Source organism: Centroberyx gerrardi, chromosome 7 (genome assembly GCF_048128805.1).
Source record: "Centroberyx gerrardi isolate f3 chromosome 7, fCenGer3.hap1.cur.20231027, whole genome shotgun sequence".
NCBI classification, from domain to species: domain Eukaryota; kingdom Metazoa; phylum Chordata; class Actinopteri; order Beryciformes; family Berycidae; genus Centroberyx; species Centroberyx gerrardi.
The window spans coordinates 34,085,118-34,109,428 of record NC_136003.1 but is presented as its reverse complement, the minus strand read 5'-3'; the positions used below and the strand labels follow the sequence as shown (position 1 = coordinate 34,109,428).

The window sequence follows — 24,311 nt, the reverse complement described above, 5'->3', positions numbered from 1 at the left end:
ACTTGATACTGAGCGGCTGAGAGAGTGACTACCACGAGCAAGGAGGAACAATCTGGTGGTGAGTGGATGGAGAGCCAGGGTTGATATACAGGTGGTGATGAGTGATGAGGTACGGGTGTGTAGGTGAGGCAAGAGCCCAGGAGCTAGGGGAGAGAGGGAGCCACACCCACGCCACAAACACACACAGACTGGGGAGGTGGAGACACAAGGGAGGAAGGGAATACAGAGAAACACAAGGAAAAAACTAGTGTCACAATTGAGACATAATGATATAAACCAATATCCAGCTGTGTTGCTGTTTTCACCTCTTTTCTAAAGCTTGTTGTGAAATTCCACTCCTGAACGAAGCTCCCCCTCCAGGAGCTTTACAAGTTTTTAAAAAAGTTTTTAACTCCTGCCTCACTGTTTAAAAGTGGCACTCACCTCCTCCCATACCTGAACATTTTCTCATAATGGTGGAATCAATGAAGCGAGCGAGTAAACTTGTTTAACTAGTAAACTTGTTAAACTGGTAAACTTGTAAAACTGCTAAACTTGTTAAACTGTTAAACTTGTTAAACTAGTAAACTTGTTAAATTTGTTAAACTTGTTAAACTGGTAAACTTGTAAAACTGGTAAACTTGTTAAACTGTTAAGCTTGTTAAACTTGTTAAACTGTTAAACTTGTTAATCTAGTAAATTTGTTAAACTTGTTAAACTAGTAAACTTGTAAAACTGGTAAACTTGTTAAACTGTTAAACTTGTTAAACTTGTAAACTTGTTAAACTTGTTAAACTGTTAAACTTGTTAATCTAGTAAATTTGTTACATTTGTTAATCTAGTAAATTTGTTAAACTAGTAAATTTGTTAATCTAGTAAACTTGTTAAACTAGTAAATTTGTTAAACTTGTTAAACTAGTAAACTTGTAAAACTGGTAAACTTGTTAAACTGTTAAAATTGTTAAACTTGTAAACTTGTTAAACTTGTTAAACTGTTAAACTTGTTAAACTAGTAAATTTGTTAAATTTGTTAATCTAGTAAATTTGTTAAACTAGTAAATTTGTTAATCTAGTAAATTTGTTAAATTTGTTAATCTAGTAAATGTGTTAAACTAGTAAATTTGTTTATCTAGTAAATTTGTTACAGTTGTTAATCTAGTAAATTTGTTAAACTAGTAAATTTGTTAATCTAGTAAACTTGTTAAGCTAGTAAACTTGTTAAACTAGTAAACCTGTTAAACTTGTTAATCTAGTAAATTTGTTAAACTAGTAAATTTGTTAATCTAGTAAACTTGTTAAACTAGTAAACCTGTTAATCTAGTAAACTTGTTAAACTAGTAAACTTGTTAAACTAGTAAACTTGCTACCTGCCTCTTCACTTGTCATTGTGGGTCATGTGACCTTCAGCAGGAGAAAGATCTGTCAAAGTGAGACTGGTAACCGGCGACACTTCTCTGTAGGTACGGTTAGCTTAACTGTTAGCATTTATGCATGCTGCTTTGCAATGTTTGTCCTTAGGAGCCTCCATAGTGCAGTGGAGAGAGGGAGGAGTGGCTTTGCTGTGAGTTTATTTACAAATGTGTTGCTGTTTTTATCACCCTCTAGTGGTCAGAAAATGTAGCTTATTGCAGCTTTAAGGGAATGAATAAAAAACAAACTGTTCATTGCTGGTGAGATGTCAAATAGCTTACATGATCATTGCCTAACCCAAGTCGCAAAAGCATAAAGTTGGACAGTAACACACAGACAGACATCATCTTAAGAGATTTCTTTTATGTGTCCTGCCTCCGTGAGGAAGACAAGGCTCATTAGGAGTTGACATACTTTAGATGAATTACACATTAAGAGCAGAAGAGAGGAGATCCTCTTCCAGCAAGTGTTGTTATTTACTTTTTTGGTGAACCCACTTTCCCTCAACCTGCCTTGTCTACTTCTGCTTCAGTTAGCGATTCCCTACATTTCTGTGCCGTTTGACAACCCCCAGAAAACTTGCCTGGACTTGTTGCATCCAGCTGTTGGGTTTACATGTAGGTGGAGAGAGTGATAACGATAGTAACACTAATAGTAAAATTTAAATTGTTTCACAGAGGTGATGACCTCTCTATTCATGGTATCGCTGTAAAGCAAAGACATCATAAAATGTCATTATACACAGATGATGTTCTACTGTTTATTACCAACCTAGACATATTTATTACCTCTGTTCTTAATGTTCTTAATATGTTTAGTGAATTTTGGGGGTATAAAAGTAACTTTGGCATTGGGTTAGTTGCATGGCACACTGTGTCCTGGTACGTCACCTTTCCGATGGCCAACAGAAGACTTTGCTTACCTAGGTATATTTGTTTTTATATCTGTTTTTATTATTTTACAAGAAAACAAACAAAACTCATTTTGTCTTGAGATTTCAGTATATGCCCCTAAGGTTTTTAAAAATTTTTTTTTTATCTCACCTGCACAATTTGTTTCATTTATTTTGTTGTATTCCTATTTCTCATTATATTGTGCAAATTCAAACTTCAACTTTAAATTGCTTCAACAGATGTGCAACATCAACTTCCAACCTCTGCTTAAGCGTATCCATGATGATTTACCTCTTTCAATGTTAGGAACAGCCTTGATGGCAATGAATGTTTAAGAAATACATTCCTTCAGCTAATTCAACAGTTTGTGAACAGATAGTCGATAACAGCAGGTAGTTAACAGCTAATTGTTAACTGTTAAAAATAAGTCAACAGTGAGTAAAAACCATTAGTTATAGTTATCAATGAGTAGTTAACAATTAGTAGGTAACAATTAGCAGTCAACAGTACTTCAGAGTTAGCAGTCAGTAGTTAATTATTTCCCTGTGAACAGTTAGTAAGTGTGTGTGTGTGTGTGTGTGTTGAAGAAACAGGAGACATTAACTGTTGATGAAGAATTATATTTATTAGATATTAGACATCAGTGTACAGTAGATACAGAATGGTCACATCTAATTGTACAATAACCAGATGAACTAAGGCTTAGGCTAAATAAATACTTAGGCTTTAAAAAGACCAACTTTAGCTTCCTGTCTTGACAATAACAAGGTTTTTATTTGGAACTTGGCTCCTCACAATCTAATTTTACTACTTAAAAACAAGATGTGTGTTTGTTTTAATGTGTCTTGTTTGGGTGTCTGAGTCTATTAAAGTGTCTGGTGAGATAAATCAAAGCGCTCCTCGTGTCGTTTACATATCTCACACTAAATGCAAAATTGTGTCATCTAAACTTTAATTTCATATTTATAACAATTTGATATTTATAACTTCAGTATTTACAAAAAATATACCATGGCACTTTAGAAAGCTTCAAAAGCCAATAATGCCATTTATTTTAGCCTTAAATATATTACAATATAATCGATATAGACACACACACACACACACACACACACACACACACACACACACATCCATACAGGAACTGCAGGCACAAAAAAGTCCAGGAAAAAAGGGAAGAGGAGGAGGAAGAGGAGGAGAACTTTGTGTTTCATCCTGAGCGCTGATTACCACATTGGTACACTGTACAAAACTACTAGTACTACTGATACTACAGTTACTATGGTTACTGTTACTACTACTGGTACCAGAACTACTGTCTTACTGGTATGATTTGGTATGGTTTAGTGTGATCTCATGTAGCCACACCATAACTACTTTGCTGAGTACATTTGAGTTATTGTATTGTTACTGTAACAATCCAACTATTAGGATCCACCAAGGATCCATCTAGGCGTTTAGAAGCCCACACCAGTATCACATCATCTTTGTTTCACTAGCTAGCTAACTGTAGCTACGTCTAACTGTTCCTACAACAATAAACAAGTGAGCACCAGTGCCAGGCTCCGTCCATAGGCTCCACCCGTAGGCTCCACCCGTAGGCTCCCTCTGTAGGCTCCGCCCACGGGTTCCACCTGTAGGCTCCGCCCACAGGTTCCACCCGTAGGCTCCGCCCGTAGGCTCCACCCACGGGTTCCGCCTGTAGGCTCCACCCACAGGCTCCACTCGTAGGCTCCGCCTGTAGGCTCCACCCACGGGTTCCACCCGTAGGCTCCACCCACAGGTTCCACCCGTAGGCGCCGCCTGTAGGCTCCACCCACGGGTTCCACCTGTAGGCTCCACCCACAGGTTCCACCCGTAGGCTCCGCCCACAAGCTCCACCCATAGGCTCCACCCACAAGCTCCACCCATAGGCTCCACCTACAAGCTCCACCCGTAGGCTCTGCCTGTAGGCTCCACCCACAAGCTCTGCCTGTAGGCTCCGCCTACAAGCTCCACCCGTAGGCTCTGCCAGTAGGCTCCGCCCACAAGCTCCACCCGTAGGCTCCACCCATAGGCTCTACCCTAGCCAAAGTTGACGGCCCACAGCGTCCCTTTTCTAACCATTGTGTTTAAACTTCTCCAGACATATGGATGTTTGGCTGCATGATATTAGGTTTGGTTTGGTTTGGTTTGGTTTGGTTTGGTTTGTGTCTCTATTGGCCAAAAAGCTGGAAAGTTGGTTTGTGTTTCTGTAGCTACATCAGAAAAGTACAAGTTACCGTAGCATAGTGTGCGTGTGTGTGTGTGTGTGTGTGTGTGTGTGTTTCTAAGTCCTAACTCTCGCTAAAGAGAAGAAAGCTGGTGATCAGTATTACAATATTGACAATAGACTTATCAATAATATACATATTATTAAATAATAATAAACTTATTAACATTAAATTAACAGACACTATATATAGACAGGGTTAGTCCATATATAGACAGTTAGTCCATATATAGACAGAGTTAGTCAATATAGTTAGTCCATATATAGACAGTTAGTCCATATATAGACGGAGTTAGTCCATATATAGACAGAGTTAGTCCATATATAGACAGAGTTAGTCCATATATAGACAGAGTTAGTCTATATATAGACAGTTAGTCCATATATAGACGGAGTTAGTCCATATATAGACAGAGTTAGTCTATATATAGTTAGTCCATATATAGACAGTTAGTCCATATATAGACGGAGTTAGTCCATATATAGACAGAGTTAGTCTATATATAGTTAGTCCATATATAGACAGTTAGTCCATATATAGACGGAGTTAGTCCATATATAGACAGAGTTAGTCTATATATAGTTAGTCCATATATAGACAGTTAGTCCATATATAGACAGTTAGTCCATGTATAGACAGTTAGTCCATATATAGAGTTAGTCCATATAGACGGAGTTAGTCCATATATAGACAGAGTTAGTCCATATATAGACAGTTAGTCCATATATAGAGTTAGTCCATATAGACGGAGTTAGTCCACAGCCATATAGAACTGTATGGAATCCTGTAGAAGCAGCTGATTGGTTGAGTCTATTACCAATGATTGGTCAGAGAACTCTGGCTGGGGGCGGAGTTATGTGAAGGGATATGTCCTCCTGGACTTATTCCCAGACTCCGGATTGGCTGTCTGTCCTTGCAGAGACACCTCTCAGTCTGACTGGCTGGACAAATCCCTGTCCTGCGCTTCCATTGGCTGTTCTGATCCAAGTCTTAGAATGCCATTGGTTGGCTGAATCCAGATCCTATGTTTTGATTGGTCAACTGGATAAACATCTTACGGTCACTGGCTGGTTTGAACACAGAACTGTCTCTGATTGGCTGTGTAGATTTAGATCACATATTGTAATTGGTCAATTCAATCCAGGCTCCACCAGAAACCTTGTTTCCATGGAGACACAACTGTCTGTCTGCAGGTCAGAGGTTGGAGGATTGTTTGATGCTGTGGAAGGATACACGGCTGGGCGAGGTGGGCAGCGATGTGGCGCGCACCGCCCGGCTCCGGATGGAGTGACGGTCCTGCCAGCGAATCCAACGCTTCCTAACTGCTGAACGCACCTGGACACAGAGAGGTAGATAGACAGGTAAATAGACAGACAGACAGGTAGATGGATAGATAGATAGATAGATAGATAGATAGATAGATAGTGTTTGTACTCAGAGGAGAGAACTTACCTCACTGTTTAGAAAACAGTAGAAGACTGAGACAAAGAAACCCTGGGGAGAGAGAGAGAGAGAGAGAGAGAGAGGGAGATATAAACAGACAGACAGACAAACAGATAAAGATTATCATAATAAACCATAGTATTTACCGTCTAAAAGCTGAGCGAACACTATTTTTTGTTTTGCATTAACCTGTTGGTCGGTTTCAAAACGCTGTTTTGAAAAGAATTATCAAATCAATAGACATCAACAAGATAAATATTCTCTATTTTTCTCCTGAAAAACTGTTGGGAGATACATCAGCAGCTATATTCACTTGTCTGTTGGCTCCAAATAGGCAAAATTAATGTAAATTGAAATTAAAATGAAGTAATTTACCTGGAAAGACTCCAGTATAGAGTTGAAGTAGATGAAGACGATCTGTGCCACCTCATCTTCTCCTCCAGGATTCACAAAGAACAACATGTAGGTGATTCCTAAGAGAGGTAACAGCACCAGTGTGGCTTTCACTGCCTTCCTACAGGAGACAACACAATACAACACAATACAATGAGATGCTATATTAGATAGGAAGCTGTATATTACAATACAACACAATATAATACAATAAACAGTTAGTGTCTCCATGAAAACAACATGTAGGTGTTTCCTGCTGGATAAGCCACTCTGTTATTCTTAAGTCTGGCTAAAGAATCACTATCATCTGTTAAATCACATGTTCAAACTGCTTGTTTTGATGAGATTTCTGGTATTTTAATTATTGGTGTTTTAATGAGGTTGTGTTTGATCTCCCACCTGTACTGGATCGTCTCCGAGGTCGTAGACGCTCTCAGCTTCGTCATCAGGATCCGAACGATGTTGAACAGGAAGATGAAGTTAATCTGAGGAGGAGGAGGAGGAGGAGGAGGAGAGAGGAGAGAGGAGAGAGGAGGAGAGGAGAGAGGAGAGGAGAGGAAGAGGAGGAGAGGAGGAGGAGAGAGGAGAGGGGAGAGGGGGAGAGGAGAGGAGAGAGGATGAGAGGAGAGATAAGGTTTTGATACATCTTGTGCAATCAAGAGTAAATTGGTTTATACTACACCTAGTCTCAACTACACACACTTACAAAACTTAACTAGAAGTTTGGCAAAAAAAGGTAGTTGGAACAATAATTTTTCAGGATTCAATAGTAGTTGGAATCGTAACAGTTGTTGCCTGTCCCTGTCTCTGCAATCATTCAAATGGAACCCGGAAAGAACAAAACCCTGTCCTTAAACATTTACATTATGTGTATTTAATTTTTTAAAGTCATCATCCTTCCTCAGTTGTATCTTTAATTTTTTTCCTTTGTGTTTTGTTCATATTCATTATGTTGAGAGGATGAGAGGAGAGACGGAGGAATAGAGGAAGAGGAGGAGATGAAGAAGAGGAGAAGATCAGATAGAGAGGAGGAGCTGAGGAGGAGGGAATGTATGACCATGTGTGGTTCAGGTGTTTTCACAGATATTTCACACATATATCTGTATCGGCAAAACTTCCACTGATGAGTCACTGATAAAAATCTTCAAAACAGCAGTGGAATGGAGCGATTAACACCTGTGGGGTTTTCAGACAGCTTGGCAGTACTCAGTCTGTCCAGCAGATGGGGTAATTGACACAAAAATAGGACCAAGTAAATACAGTTCTAGAGGCAAATGAGTCAAATGTACATCAGTTTATAGAGAGCCGCCTGTGAAACTCTGCACCCAATCCGACTGTCTGCACCCAATCCGACTGTCTGCACCCAAAAAAACGTAACATTCTACAAATTGCTCCAATCACATGTGTTACTAATGTTATCAGTAAACAGTAACTTTTTAATGGGAGATTTGTAAAACTGCCCAGAAAGACTGGCACACTGCTCCTGTCCCCGCTGGACTCCAGTGGACACACACACTGCTGCTGTCCCCGCTGGACTCCAGTGGACACACTGCTGCTGTCCCCGCTGGACTCCAGTGGACACACTGCTGCTGTCCCCGCTGGACTCCAGTGGACACACACTGCTGCTGTCCCCGCTGGACTCCAGTGGACACACTGCTCCTGTCCCCGCTGGACTCCAGTGGACACACTGCTCCTGTCCCCGCTGGACTCCAGTGGACACACTGCTGCTGTCCCCGCTGGACTCCAGTGGACACACTGCTCCTGTCCCCGCTGGACTCCAGTGGACACACACACTGCTCCTGTCCCCGCTGGACTCCAGTGGACACACTGCTCCTGTCCCCGCTAGACTCCAGTGGACACACACACTGCTCCTGTCCCCGCTGGACTCCAGTGGACACACACACTGCTGCTGTCCCCGCTGGACTCCAGTGGACACACTGCTCCTGTCCCCGCTGGACTCCAGTGGACACACACACTGCTGCTGTCCCCGCTGGACTCCAGTGGACACACTGCTCCTGTCCCCGCTGGACTCCAGTGGACACACTGCTCCTGTCCCCGCTGGACTCCAGTGGACACACTGCTGCTGTCCCCGCAGGACTCCAGTGGACACACTGCTCCTGTCCCCGCAGGACTCCAGTGGACACACTGCTCCTGTCCCCGCTGGACTCCAGTGGACACACACACTGCTGCTGTCCCTGCTGGACTCCAGTGGACACACTGCTGCTGTCCCCGCTGGACTCCAGTGGACACACACTGCTCCTGTCCCCGCAGGACTCCAGTGGACACACTGCTCCTGTCCCCGCAGGACTCCAGTGGACACACTGCTGCTGTCCCCGCTGGACTCCAGTGGACACACTACTCCTGTCCCCGCTGGACTCCAGTGGACACACACACTGCTGCTGTCCCCGCTGGACTCCAGTGGACACACTGCTCCTGTCCCCGCTGGACTCCAGTGGACACACTGCTCCTGTCCCCGCAGGACTCCAGTGGACACACTGCTGCTGTCCCCGCTGGACTCCAGTGGACACACTGCTCCTGTCCCCGCTGGACTCCAGTGGACACACTGCTGCTGTCCCCGCAGGACTCCAGTGGACACACTGCAGGTAAGGACCAGTGATTCATCCATAATCCATGAAAGGCTGTGAAATACTGAAAATAAATCTGAACCCTGGGGAGAGGATGGAAAACTGTTTCCTCTGTATTTGTTTGGCAGTGGAGCTCCACCACAGTACCTACATTGCAATTTAGTCTTACTATCATATAAACCTAAAATAAGTGTAGTCCAAATGTTTTAGAAGTACTGGTTTCATTATGGTTAAAAAACATTTTTAGCACTACAACCTCAGGAAACTCTGCTATGTTTTCATCATTATTGGATCTCAGTTCTCCTGGAAATATGCACTTCAGCTGTTGAGTGAAAGCATTTCTCAGAAGAAACCACTCTGGCTGAAACTAAACAAATATCGGCAGATATATTGGTTATCGATAACGTTACTAGAACCTTTTCGACTCAGGATGTGTAGCTTTAGGAAACGTTACAGCTTAGTTAACAGTAAACTAACAGGAACAGTAAGGGCTGAGAGAGGAGGAGTCTCTATCAAGGTGAGGCTTCATATAACCTTTTATATGTTCCATCATGTGAAACTGAATGTCCTGATGATTTGTCATGTTTGTGTCTAATTGATGTTCAGTAATGCATCTCTACAGGTGGTTCTACTGTTGTTCTGTGGTTCTGTGGTTGTCGACCACAGCTACATGACAACAGCTGCACCGCATCTGTAGATTTACCCAGAAGAAACAAACGCTGCTTTAGACAATCTACTGCATCAGAGCTGCTACTGTAAAGATGTTCTCCGTTCGCTGTTCTTCAGCTCAAACTGTAAAGATGTTCTCCGTTCTCTAGGGATGGGACGATATATCGTAGTACAATAATTTGCAATGTAAAATCATGACGATGTACTTTGTGGCGTATAACGATGTGCATCGCACTGTGAGCTACAGTCTGCTGCTTACTGTAACCTGCTGCCTCCTCCTCCTCCTCCTCCTCCTCCGCCTCCTCCTCCTCCTCCTCCTCCACCCATCACACAGTTTGACCAGCAGAGGGAGCAAACACTTTGCAATGCAAAACCACGAAGCCAAGCGGCAGACATGAAGGACAAGGAAGAGGATATGTGAGCAGAACTTGGCCGGTGAAAGTGGCAGCGTTGTTTCACAGGAGCTTTTTTTATTTTTTTACAGCGACTGACAGACCTGCAGCTACAGACAAACTCACTCTGATGTTCTGATCCAGATCTGGAGCAATAACAGCAGCAGCAGCTGATGAGCCCAGACAGCCGAGAGGCTGTGGTCACATGATCCATATTTATGATCCATGAACGCTAAATAAGGATCGCATGGTGTGTAGGGGTGTAACGATACACTCAGCTCACGGTTCGGTACGATACACGGTACAGGCTTCACGGTTCGATAACAACAAAGTTTAAATTAACAAAGTTTAAATGGAAACAAATTATGACTGTAGAAGATTCTTTCCTTATTCCTTCGACATAAAATGTCAAAAAAACAATATTTTCAACTTGAAGTTTATCCTACAGTTTCTTTTATAATGGTTTCTTTCTTTGTTATATATTTTTTGTGCAAAAAGCAAATAATGGAATCTGTTGAATAAAATAAAAATCAGCTTTTAACAGCGGATGCTTGTCTAAATGAAACAAATAGTACATTAAAATAATGTCTAAACAAGGATGTCCTCTTTACAATTAAGAGCAAATGTCTGAACATGGTTGATCTAACATTCTCCAAACACCTTAGTTGGCCCGGCAGGCCACACAACTTAAACTTCAATTAAAACAACAAATATGTTCAGAGACTGATTTTCTAACCTAGGAGGACATGCTTTATTCTTTTTCACCTTTGACAGTTAGCTACGTACACACTGCCAGAATTCGGTAGTGACAACCGAAACTATGAATGAGAGTGAATTTACATATGTCTGGTTCACACTGGAGCAGAGCGGAGTAAAAGTACGGGTAACAGGAGTCACTGCACTCCTCCGACCTCGCGAGACCAATATGGCGGCTACCATTGCCTGTGTTTTCAGTTTACACACCAGTAACACCAGTAACCAGAGGCGTCAATTTATCCGTAAGATCTTAATAAACCGCCACTGACAGCGGCGTCATATTCTCTTTTTCCACCGCATGGACTTGATACTTTTAACCGCAACATTTGGGCCGAGACGCAGAACTGGTGGAACAACCGTTTAATATCTATGGGAACAACCGCAATGTTGAGGAAACAAACTGGATAGAACATTTGAGAATGTCTCATAACACTTACCTCCGTCTCTTTCAAAATAACGATGATAATGTTACGTAACGTAACGAGTGTATTTTGATTTCCTGTTGCACGCTACACACCTGGCTCACCCGGGTCTCGAGTGAACGTCGGTGAACGTCGGTGTCAATGACGTCATAACGCCAGTCAGGCAAACTAGGATCTAGGATTACTGATTCTGCCCTCTGGCGTTTAAAGTATGTAAATGAAAACAAAGAGTAGTCTACATTTTGGTGATGCAGCTAATTGATAAGCTTTACTTGATATCGCAAACCATTTTTCACCTCCACGATGCCTATCGCCACGTTTTTGGATCACGAAATTTCGTCCCACAATATATCGTTACACCCCTAATGATGTGTTTACATGCTCCACAGTATGGAATCACAGTAAAAGTTTCTGACATGCGCAAAACAGCCTACAGAATCTAACAGTTTTTAACAGATGGACGTCTGCGTCTGCGTCTGGAGCTTTACTGTTGTTCTTACGACTCCAAAAGTGTCAGAAACACGTTTTGTTTTGCACCACAGTGATTGGGTGCACTTGTAATTGTCACCAGCTTATGCCAAAACTGGCCCAGGTGGGTGGAGTGAGCACTTGATATAAAAACGGGCTGCGTCGCCTGTGTCAGGCCTGTTCCAACAAAAGAAAGTGACTGGAACAGTGTTTACATGACATAATTGTATCCATTCACCGGATTATGAAAGGGTTAAACAGCTCTCTCTAACGGAGTGAAGTTTCATTCTGAATGGGCCAGTTTGTTCTGATTGAGGCTGATATGAGGCATTTTTATTCTGATTTTTTTTCTGATTTTTATTCTACTATTCTTCTTTACCATTGCAAGAAAAACATTGCCCTTAAAGATCTATAGTTTTGTCAAATAAATAATGGCAATGTTGTACAATCATACTTTGTATTCGTCTAACTTTTATCACATTGAATCGTGAGATTACCACATCATCCCATCCTGACCGATCTCTGTTCTTCATCTCAAACTGCAGAGATGTTCTCTGTTCTTCATCTCAAACTGTAGAGATGTTCTCTGTTCTTCATCTCAAACTGTAGAGATGTTCTCTGTTCTTCATCTCAAACTGCAGAGATGTTCTCTGTTCTTCATCTCAAACTGTAGAGATGTTCTCTGTTCTTCATCTCAAACTGTAGAGATGTTCTCTGTTCTTCATCTCAAACTGTAGAGATGTTCTCTGTTCTTCATCTCAAACTGCAGAGATGTTCTCTGTTCTCTGTTCTTCACCTCCAACTGTAGAGATGTTCTCTGTTCTTCATCTCAAACTGTAGAGATGTTCTCTATTCTCTGTTCTTCATCTCAAACTGTAGAGATGTTCTCTGTTCATCTCAAACTGCAGAGATGTTCTCTGTTATTCATCTCAAACTGTAGAGATGTTCTCTGTTCATCTCAAACTGTAGAGATGTTCTCTGTTCTTCACCTCCAACTGTAGAGATGTTCTCTGTTCTTCATCTCAAACTGTAGAGATGTTCTCTATTCTCTGTTCTTCATCTCAAACTGTAGAGATGTTCTCTGTTCTTCACCTCCAACTGTAGAGATGTTCTCTGTTCTTCATCTCAAACTGTAGAGATGTTCTCTATTCTCTGTTCTTCATCTCAAACTGTAGAGATGTTCTCTGTTCATCTCAAACTGCAGAGATGTTCTCTGTTCTTCATCTCAAACTGTAGAGATGTTCTCTGTTCTTCATCTCCAACTGTAGAGATATTCTCTGTTCTTCTCAAACTGTAGAGATGTTCTCTGTTCATCTCAAACTGTAGAGATGTTCTCTGTTCTCTGTTCTTCATCTCCAACTGTAGAGATATTCTCTGTTCTTCTCAAACTGTAGAGATGTTCTCTGTTCATCTCAAACTGTAGAGATGTTCTCTGTTCTCTGTTCTTTAGCTCAAACTGCAGAGATGTTCTCTGTTCTTCATCTCAAACTGCAGAGATGTTCTCTGTTCTTCATCTCAAACTGTAAAGATGTTCTCTGTTCTTCATCTCAAACTGTAGAGATGTTCTCTGTTCTTCAGCTCAAACTGCAGAGATGTTCTCTGTTCTTCATCTCAAACTGTAGAGATGTTCTCTGTTCTTCAGCTCAAACTGCAGAGATGTTCTCTCTTCTCTGTTCTTCATCTCAAACTGTAGGTATTCTCTGTTCATCTCAAACTGTAGAGATGTTCTCTGTTCTTCATCTCAAACTGTAGAGATGTTCTCTGTTCTTCATCTCCAACTGTAGAGATGTTCTCTGTTCTTCATCTCAAACTGTAGAGATGTTCTCTGTTCTTCATCTCAAACTGTAGAGATGTTCTCTGTTCTTCATCTCAAACTGTAGAGATGTTCTCTGTTCTTCAGCTCAAACTGCAGAGATGTTCTCTGTTCTTCATCTCAAACTGTAAAGATGTTCTCTCTTCTCTGTTCTTCAGCTCAAACTGCAGAGATGTTCTCTGTTCTTCAGCTCAAACTGTAGAGATGTTCTCTCTTCTCTGTTCTTCAGCTCAAACTGCAGAGATGTTCTCTGTTCTTCATCTCAAACTGTAAAGATGTTCTCTCTTCTCTGTTCTTCAGCTCAAACTGCAGAGATGTTCTCTGTTCTTCAGCTCAAACTGTAGAGATGTTCTCTGTTCTCTGTTCTTCATCTAAAACTGTAGAGATGTTCTCTGTTCTTCATCTCCAACTGTAGAGATGTTCTCTGTTCTCTGTTCTTCATCTCAAACTGGAAACTGTTCTCTGAGATGAAGAACGTTCTCCACAAGAACACAAGCATCAACTTGGGATTCTCTGATCATCTGAAGAGAAGTTTTTGTCAAAGAGGAAAGGTTGAAGGTTTTTGTCTCTCATCAGCTTCCGTAGCTTTCAAGTTTCCCATTGAAAGTCCATATATGGCTCTGTTTTGTCTGTCAGAACAGAGACTGCTGTGTCTGTGTGTGTGTGTGTGTGTGTGCGTGTTGATGTAAAGGTTGACAGTGAACAGTGACCAGTAACCTATTGAAGAAATCGTTTATATATTAATTGGCACCACTGTACAGCAGTTTAGCTACTGTGATTTAAGGTGGACTGGTTGAGATTGTTGGATAGATTTAAGGTGGACTGGTTGACATCGTTGGAGTGATTTAAGGTGGACTGGTTGACATCGTTGGAGTGATTTAAGGTGGACTGGTTGAGATCGTTGGAGAGATTTAAGGTGGAGTGGTTGAGATCATTGGAGAGATTTAAGGGGGACTGGTTGAGATCGTTGTGTAATTTAAGGTGGACTGGTTGTGTTCTCACCAGCAGCACCAGGATCATGGGACCTTGGTAAATGTAGTCGGTATAAACTCCTGCCTTCTTCCCAAACCAGCACCTGTCAATCAAAACACAACCACCAATCAGATCACAGATACAGAGCTAATCCAATCAGATCAGTCCAAAAACTAAGCTTGTGTAAAGATGGCCCGCCTCCTGTTTGGATGCCTGACAGACTGGACAGCACTGACTGTGTGGTGCATTGTGGGATTGACCAGTAGGACATTACTGTAAGGGGAAGTGACATAATTCTGATCTATCCCACAATGCACCACACCTGTATGCATTAATATTATTAGTATTATTATTGTTGTTGTCGTAACTTACTTTTCGTTGTCGTAGTAGAGCTTCCCTATTGCCCAGGCTACTATGATAGGAAATGGAATACCTGAAGACAGACAGGCAGAAAGACAGACAGACAGGCAGGCAGGTAGACAGACAGACCGACAGACAGGCAGACAGACAGGCAGACAGGTTAGTGTGTGTCCATGCACATTAAATTGTTTCTATGATGAAAAAAAACACTAAGACAACATTATATTCTATTCTCTTTGTGTGTGTGTGTGTATGTGTGTGTGTGTGTGTGTGTGTGTGTGTGTGTGTATGTGTGTATGTGTGTATGTGTGTATGTGTGTGTATGTGTGTGCGCGGACCCCAGCCGATGCAGATGAACATCCACTTGCGCAGTTTGTCAGTAGAATAGGTGAGAACCACAGCAGTGTGCAGGTAGCAGCCTTCACCAAACATCCAGAAGAAGTTCGTCACATGGAAATAATTATAAGCTGCTGTGACCAACCTGCACCAAACCTGAGGAGAGGAAGAGGAGAGGAGGAGGAGAGGAGAAGGAGAGGAGGAGGAGGAGAGAGGAAGAGGATAAGGAGGAGAGGAGGAGGAGAGGAGAAGGAGAGGAGGAGGAGGAGGAAGAGGAGGAGACAGGAGGAGGAGAAGGAGAGGAGGAAGAGGCGGAGGAGGAGAGAGGAGGAGGAGAGGAGGAGGAGAGGAGGAGGAACAGAGGAGAGGAGAGGAGGAGGATGACGAGGAGAGGAGGAGAGGAGAAGGAGAGGAGGAGGAGCAGAGGAGATGAGAGGAGGAGAGGAGGAGTGGAGAGGAGGAGGAGAAGAGGAGGAGAGGAGGAAGAGAGGAGAAAGAGAGGAGGAGGAGGAGGAGGAGGAGGAGAAGGAGGAGGAGAGGAGGAGAGGAGAGAAGGAGGAGAAGGAGGAGGAGAGGAGTTTTAGTTTTAGTCACATGATAATCGTGGGAAAATCTTTCAACCCTTTGTCGTTGGACATGACACACTGAACGTCTCATTCACACTGTTTAACGTCGGTGTTGGTTAGAGTTAGGCGTCGTGTCGTCGGTGTTGGTTAGGGTTAGGCGTCGTGTCGTCGGAGTTGGTTAGAGTTAGGCGTCGTGTCGTCGGTGTTGGTTAGGGTTAGGCGTCGTGTCGTCGGTGTTGGTTAGGGTTAGGCGTCGTGTCGTCGGTGTTGGTTAGGGTTAGGCGTCGTGTCGTCGGTGTTGGTTAGAGTTAGGCGTCGTGTCGTCGGTGTTGGTTAGGGTTAGGCGTCGTGTCGTCGGTGTTGGTTAGAGTTAGGCGTCGTGTCGTCGGTGTTGGTTAGAGTTAGGCGTCGTGTCGTCGGTGTTGGTTAGGGTTAGGCGTCGTGTCGTCGGTGTTGGTTAGGGTTAGGCGTCGTGTCGTCGGTGTTGGTTAGAGTTAGGCGTCGTGTCGTCGGTGTTGGTTAGGGTTAGGCGTCGTGTCGTCGGTGTTGGTTAGAGTTAGGCGTCGTGTCGTCGGTGTTGGTTAGAGTTAGGCGTCGTGTCGTCGGTGTTGGTTAGGGTTAGGCGTCGTGTCGTCGGTGTTGGTTAGGGTTAGGCGTCGTGTCGTCGGTGTTGGTTAGGGTTAGGCGTCGTGTCGTCGGTGTTGGTTAGGGTTAGGCGTCGTGTCGTCGGTGTTGGTTAGGGTTAGGCGTCGTGTCGTCGGTGTTAGGGTTAGGGTTAGGCATCATGTTGTGCATCATGTTGTCACTGTCAACAAGTTGATCCCCCTGAAACCGCAAAACTGCCTTTGTGCCCTCTTCCTTTAATTGAGGTCCTCTTTGAAAGAACCGGCATGGAACCATTAGAACATTGATTAGAACCAGAGCCATTGAGAGAAAGAGTTGCGTCAACTCCATTCACTTCATCAGGCCAATTATTTTACAGCAATGGCGGATCATGGAGACCCTCAATAGTTCCAATCAGCCGGAGCTAGCAACTGCCTCGCCATAGGGAAGCAGTGTTTCAACTGCTGCTTTTAGTGGTAATAACTTCAAAATCAGTATTACTTTTGCTACTTCTTTTTATCACGTGAATCGAGTTAGCAATATGTTTTAGAGCATTTCAGTTTAATTCCACTTTACCAAATTTATGTATTTAATCTGACTGTTATTTTATGTACGGAAACAGACTAATAGAGCAAAACAATAACGTTAAGCTAGCTAACGTTAACAATCAATTTGGTTTTACGTAAAGTAAGTTACGTTCTCTTAAATTCTCTGTAATTTCATGCATTTTAAATTAGAGACAAAAGCCTGTAAACATGTTTATGGGTGGGAAAATGTATTTATTAGTTCATTTTTATTCATTAACTATAACCTAACCATATTATGTAGGCCTATTTAGGCTAATTATTGTTTACGATGGTTGATTTCTGATTGGTAAGTTAAATTACTATAACGTTGGCTGTTTATGCCAGTATGTGAAGATGTAACGGTACCATATTGTCCTTCTTATGTTAATTGTATGTTAATGGAGTAGAACATTCTGTCACTTTTTGTTTCCCAAGTAAGTCTTTTTACATGTATTTTGTCATAAAGGTGCTTCTTAACCATAAAAGATTTCGGGTGTTCCTGCTATTGTTCTGAAAATGTGTCTTAATAACATCGATGGAGATCGATGGATTTGTATCCATAGCCCATTATCTGACACAAGTAAGTAAAAACGTGGCTTACTAAAATCAATAGAGATAAATACAATTGCATCACTGGTAACGTACACCAAAACCCATCGCCTGACTCACCACTACATTGCTTGCATGGATAGGCTATACATATTGATATTTTGGTAGTATTAATATTGATTCTGGATCTGGTGGATGGGTCAGGTTAATAAAGCATGCTAAATTGCATTTATAATCTAACCAGACTTAAATTACTTATTCTAGTCCTGTTCACTCTTTGTCTAAGACTCTTACCATAGACTTAGTAACTCCTGAGTAAGAGAGTATATCTTTTATGTAGGCCTACTCATGCTCTGTGTTCATTGATGCACCTCAATAGTTAAATACGAGTCACTGGTACCTTCCTCTAGGTCTCGGGCCTGTACTGTAGAAACTTGAAATGAGGATGATTGTGTTGGTGTCAGTGGAATACTTTTACTTTAGGTCATAAACTGAATAGACCGCTCGCAAGTAACTTTCAATGACAGCTGAACATCATTCACTGCCCCTTACTGTTGTCAGTTGTTAGTGGATTCACAGCACTTTAAGAGACTATCTTGATGGATTGATATTAAATTCATACCTTCTGGTGACGTTATCTTAAAGTCCAAAAAAGTAAATGATAATAACAATAATAAAATTAGGCTACATTAGGATGTAACACAGTGAACAGCTAGCAGCCAAAGCAACACATCATTGACTAGTAAAGGTGCCGAGCCTTAATCACTCTAATCTTCTATTTTGAAATGATTTTCAATCATAATATTAAATAGTAAATATTACAGACATCTAACCTGTCAGTTTACAATACTCTAAATCAGTTGTCATATTGTTTATTATACCCAAAGTCGCGGTTGTTAGTGCTGTTCCCATAGAAAACAATGGATTCAAATGGACCGCTTGTAACTATCGGAGCTACATGAACCACGTGACAGTCATGTGACCGTGTAGCGTTTTGACCTCCGTTGATGCAACTCTGTATCTCAATGGCTCTGACTGGAACACCTGTGGGTTCCTCAGTGGGTTCCTCAGTGGGTTCCTTAGTGGGTTCCTCATTGGGTTCCTCAGTGGGTTCATCAGTGTGTTCATCAGTGGGTTCCTCAGTGTGTTCCTCATTGGGTTCTTCAGTGGGTTCCCTAGTGAGTTCCTTAGTAGGTTCCTCAGTGGGTTCTTCAGTGGGATCCTGAGTGGGTTCCTCGGTGGGTTCATCAGTGGCTTCCTCAGTGAGTTTCTCAGTGGGTCCCTCAGAGGGTTCATCATTGGGTTTCTCAGTGGGTTCCTCAGTGGGTTCTTCAGTGGGTTCCCTAGTGGGTTCCTCAGTGGGTTCTTCAGTGGGTTCCCTAGTGGGTTATGCAGCCTGGTTTCCCAAAGCAACATCTGGGCCAACAGTGTCAGGCACACATTGTTTCCTGTAATCTCCTGAGTTGGTGTCCTGAAAGAGTTCTGACTGATCAGAGTCTTTCTTCACAAACTCTTCAGGTTGTTGGACCTCCAGTAAGTTTGGACCAGTATCCATCATCCACAGACTGACAGAACCCTGAAGTCCATGATTCAAGTTCATTCACAAGGACAATTAAAACTGGGACAAATGGTTGGACCTTCTGTCCTGCCCAGGTCTCCATGGGACTTTCTCCCTTTTAATTGCTGTTTGGCAGAAAGCCCCATGGAGTCCTGGACAGCTGGGAGGAACAATGAGATTGAGTATAGAAAACTACAGCAACAATGAGATTGAGTACAGAAAACTACAGCAACAATGAGATTGAGTACAGAAAACTACAGCAACAATGAGATTGAGTACAGAAAACTACAGCAACAATGAGATTGAGTACAGAAAACTACAGCAACAATGAGATTGAGTACAGAAAACTACAGCAACAGAAAACTACAGCAACAGAAAACTACAGCAACAGAAAACTACAGCAACAGAAAACTACAGCAACAATGAGATTCAGTACAGAAAACAACACGCACTTGGGCATTTGTCACAAGCAGATTTGCTCCAGGCTCAGGACCATCAAGGCTTGCACAACAGAGTGGTTGAGGCAGTTTTCACTGGGAGATGAAGTTCTTGTATTTCTTCCATCTTCCATCTCCAAGCTGAATGACGTGTTGAAATCCGACTCTTATCCGACGCTGCGGGTCGATAAACTCCGAGGGCTACCGGCAGACTCTAAGACAAAAACAGCCTTCTCCACTTCGTATGGTTTGTACCAATTTGTGACTCTTCCTTTCAGGTTGTTTGGAGCCCCGGCCTCCTTTCAGCGTCTCACGGACCAGCTGCTGCGCCCTCTACTCTATGTGGCGGCGTACATGGATGATGTCATCATCCATAGTGAAGTCCAGCGCCATGGAGAAGAAGAGTTTGGACCTGTGGCCTCGTGAGCGCAGCTGACCCTCTGCCATGGACCGAAGAAGAAACAAAAAGTTGAAGAAGAATAGAGACTGATTTGTTTTGAGTAAAGTGTGTGATGTCACCGAGCCAAAGCTACCGATGGAAACTCCTATTTAAAATTCCTAGACCTCTCACTCTGTTTATAGCTCTGGCTTTGGTCACATGGTCTGCTTTGCGTATCATGTTGCCGTGGTAACCAGTGATGTTCCAGTACAACAACCTGTCAATCAAAACTCGCCAAATGTTAAATAGCATTTATTTTAAAACAGTGAACACACAAGCCTAAACAAAACAAAACAGTTAGTGAAGAATTGAAATACAGAGACAGACAGAGAGAGAGGGAGAGAGAGAGGGAGAGAGAGAGGGAGAGAGAGAGGGAGAGAGCTTGCTTTATTCACATTTGAACTGTATTATTTATTGTTGAACTGTTGTGACTATTGATAGTCATCATATGATGGAGTGCTAACCCAGCACACACTCATAGTCACACGCACGCTCTGTACCTTAATGCTTTGGCAACATTGTTTGTAAACTTTCATGCCAATAAAGCAAATTGAATTGAATTGGGGAGAGAGAGAGAGAGAGAGAGAGAGAGAGAGAGAGAGAGAGAGAGAGAGAGAGAGCGAGAGAGAGAGAGAGAGAGACAGAGAGAGCGAAAGAGAGTTAAATGAGATGTTTTCCAAAGTCTAATATTTTGGTTGTGTCTAAGTTCAGTGTGTGTGTGTGTGTGTGTGTTTGATCAGGTGTTATTGCTCTGGATGTCCTCTAGCAAACACCTCTATCCCGCTGAGAATCACACACACACACACACACACACACACACACAGAGCCTCTTAACACCTCTCTCTCCTCAGTGTAGGTGATTGCTTCGTTTCCCTGGTGACCGTTGCTAAGGACAGATGGTGACAAATTCACTGTATGTATGCATATGTGTATGTATGTGTGTGTGTGTGTGTGTGTGTGTGTGTGTGTGTGTGTGTGTGTGTGTGTGTGTGCACCTGGTTGCTCTCGGTAACAGCAGGGTTCATGGTTAACTGGACGATGAACCAGGTTGCGTTCCTCAGGATGAACGCTGTGATCAGATTCCAGTGGATGATGTTCCTCAGACAGCGGATACTCCTGCACACACACACACACACACACACACACACACACACACACACACACACAGACAGGTGAATGAACGGAAATAACAGTATTATTTATCTCAGGTGAGTCAGATACGAAGCCCACTAACTAAATGCTGTTCAACCCACTTGATTTGTTTCATTTGCACTTGAAATCCTTGATTTCCCTGATTTCCCCTCTACAGCCAGACAGCCACAGTGTGACATCATCAGTTATATGACCAGACAACCACAGTGTGACATCATCAGTTATATGACCAGACAGCCACAGTGTGACATCATCAGTTATATGACCAGACAACCACAGTGTGACATCATCAGTTATATGACCAGACTACAGCCAGACAGCCACAGTGTGACATCATCAGTTATATGACCAGACAGCCACAGTGTGACATCATCAGTTATATGACCAGACAGCCACAGTGTGACATCATCAGTTATATGACCAGACTACAGCCAGACAGCCACAGTGTGACATCATCAGTTATATGACCAGACTACAGCCAGACAACCACAGTGTGACATCATCAGTTATATGACCAGACAGCCACAGTGTGACATCATCAGTTATATGACCAGACAACCACAGTGTGACATCATCAGTTATATGACCAGACAGCCACAGTGTGACATCATCAGTTATATGACCAGACTACAGCCAGACAGCCACAGTGTGACATCATCAGTTATATGACCAGACTACAGCCAGACCACCACAGTGTGACATCATCAGTTATATGACCAGACTACAGCCAGACCACCACAGTGTGACATCATCAGTTATATGACCAGACTACAGCCAGACCACCACAGTGTGACATCATCAGAAGGTGCAGCAGCTGTGTGTAAACCAGGAAACAGTAAACATGTCTTTACCGGACCAGATCATGTGACTTTCAGTGACTGTACCTTCTGTGATGATAACAATGGTTCTGATGATGTAAATACAGCTTGCAGTGTGCTGCTAGCTTATCAGTCAGGTTGGACAAGCTCTTTGGGTATGTTAGCATGCTAACTAGCTAGCGGCACTCGACTACCAAGCGCAGCTAGCCTGTGTTAGCTAACGTTAGCTGGATAGTTAGCAGACCTTTTGTCCTACCCAGTCCAACATTTCAGTAGCGGTCTGTAGAGAGCGTTATGCGTCACCTGACTCCACAGTCCAGATGGATAAAATAACTATTTATTACTGGTAAGTCCCAGATTCCACTAGACAGACAGACAGGAAGCGCTTTAGCTTTAGCTCACTGACAGAAGTAGATGTAATGTAAATAGCAGCAGTGTGAACCTCATGCAGAAAAGGGGGATAGATATAAAAGAGGTTTTGTTTTCACTGCCTGTTTGTTTGTTAGCAAGGTTTCTCAGAAAGTCACCAACAGATTTGGCTGAAATCTGGTGGACAGATCTCTCTGGTCCGAAGGATCAGTTGATTCGATTTTGGTGGTGATCTGGTTCCGCAAATATACAATTACCGTTTTTAGCCAGAACTGTTATGATGCTTAAAGTGCCGGTGGGAAAGTCCGAACTATCGGAACGTTGGATGGTCTATCTAAACATGGTGAAAGTATCAAAACTAAATCCACACAATCCATATTAGAAAAGCGAGCCTCTAAACGAGCCGTTTGGACTTCCGTAACTTTGTGGCGTCACAAAGGTTCGCTCATTATCATTTCTGTAAGAAATAATAGACTAACAAAGTGTTTTTTTCAAAGCGGTCGAGCGGTCGTCATCGTTTATTACCGGAGAGTTTTCCCTACCTGTAGCCGCCGGGCCGCGGCGTCTCACGTTTCGCTCTCGAAACGGTTAGCCGATCGGAACGGAGGGTCGTTAATATTAATGAGCCTTAAAGACACGGCGACAGAAACGGCCTGTTCTTGGTAAGGCTCAGAGAGATGCTGGAAAATGAACGTGGAGAAATGGATTGAGAGTGTTTTTGGTTCATGACACCACACACACAGCTTTGAATGGACCTCAAGACACAAAATAAAACTCTGGGAAGTGGAGAATATGGAGCTTTAAATGTATTTTTCACTATCAGAACTACTGTATTCATCACTTTTAAAACTCTGTATTTTTACTATCAAAGCTCCTGTATAACACTGTATTCATCAGTACTAAAGCGACTGTACTGTATTGGTTGTGTATTAAACAGGATGCGAGCTAAACGGCTGATTCAGTAGAACATGTTGAGATGAATAATAATGAAGATGAATAAAACATGAGAAACCAAAATGTAAAATTCATTCATTCATAAACAACAACAGATTGGGCTTCATTTATCCTCACTAAAGCACCTCTTCTATATGTGTGTGTTCACTCCTGTCTCTCTCCATCTGTCTCTCTCTCCATCTGTCTCTCTCTCCATCTGTCTCTCTCAATTCAATTCAATTCAATTCAATTCAATTCAATTCAATGAGCTGTATTGGCATGAAGTACAGTTCAGTATATATTGCCAACTGTCTATCTCTCTCCATCTCTCCATCTCTCCATCTGTCTTTCCTTCTGTCTCTCTCTATGTGTCTCTCTCCATCTGTCTCTCTCTCTTTCTCTCTAATCCTTCCTCCATCTCTCTTTCATCTTAAACTAATCCTCAAACAATGACTGGACATCACCCAACACACACACACACACACACACACACACACGCTCTCTCTCTGTCTCTCCCTGTCCCTCTCTCTCTCTCTCTCACTCACACACACACACACACACACACACACACACACACACACACACACGCTCTCTCTCTGTCCCTGTCTGTCTCTCTCTCTCTCTCTCTCTCTCTCTCTCTCTCCCTCTCTCTGTCTCTCTCTCTCTCTCTCTCTCTCTCTCTCACACACACACACATTACACATTAACATGAGCTTTACCTTCAGAGAGTACTGAGCCACCTGGACGTTTTTCAAATTTTTTGTTGTTACAGCCTATGATAATCTATTCAGACCAGTCCAGGTGTGTTTTAGACTGGTCCAGGTGTGTTTAGACTGGTCCAGGTGTGTTTTAGACTGGTCCAGGTGTGTTTTAGACTGGTCCAGGTGTGTTTAGACTGGTCCAGGTGTGTTTTAGACTGGTCCAGGTGTGTTTTAGACTGGTCCAGGTGTGTTTAGACTGGTCCAGGTGTGTTTTAGACTGGTCCAGGTGTGTTTAGACTGGTCCAGGTGTGTTTTAGACTGGTCCAGGTGTGTTTAGACTGGTCCAGGTGTGTTTTAGACTGGTCCAGGTGTGTTTAGACTGGTCCAGGTGTGTTTTAGACTGATCCAGGTGTGTTTAGACTGGTCCAGGTGTGTTTAGACTGGTCCAGGTGTGTTTTAGACTGATCCAGGTGTGTT

At 42.7% G+C, this 24,311-nt stretch overlaps 1 protein-coding gene across 1 annotated transcript in view; it reads right to left on the bottom strand.

Moving 5' to 3' along the window:
* Positions 1-5,641: 5,641 nt before the first annotated feature.
* The window catches only part of LOC139925878 (corticotropin-releasing factor receptor 1), a 19,228-nt gene continuing 558 nt past the window's right edge, over positions 5,642-24,311 (bottom strand). The window contains exons 3-10 of the mRNA XM_071917384.2: positions 20,857-20,977; positions 15,146-15,299; positions 14,820-14,880; positions 14,478-14,550; positions 6,770-6,855; positions 6,353-6,491; positions 5,987-6,028; positions 5,642-5,869 (exon numbers count right to left, since the gene is read on the bottom strand). Coding sequence (XP_071773485.2) covers positions 5,729-5,869; positions 5,987-6,028; positions 6,353-6,491; positions 6,770-6,855; positions 14,478-14,550; positions 14,820-14,880; positions 15,146-15,299; positions 20,857-20,977 — 817 coding nt within the window. The 3' untranslated portion in view covers positions 5,642-5,728. The remainder of the gene's footprint in view (positions 5,870-5,986; positions 6,029-6,352; positions 6,492-6,769; positions 6,856-14,477; positions 14,551-14,819; positions 14,881-15,145; positions 15,300-20,856; positions 20,978-24,311) is intronic.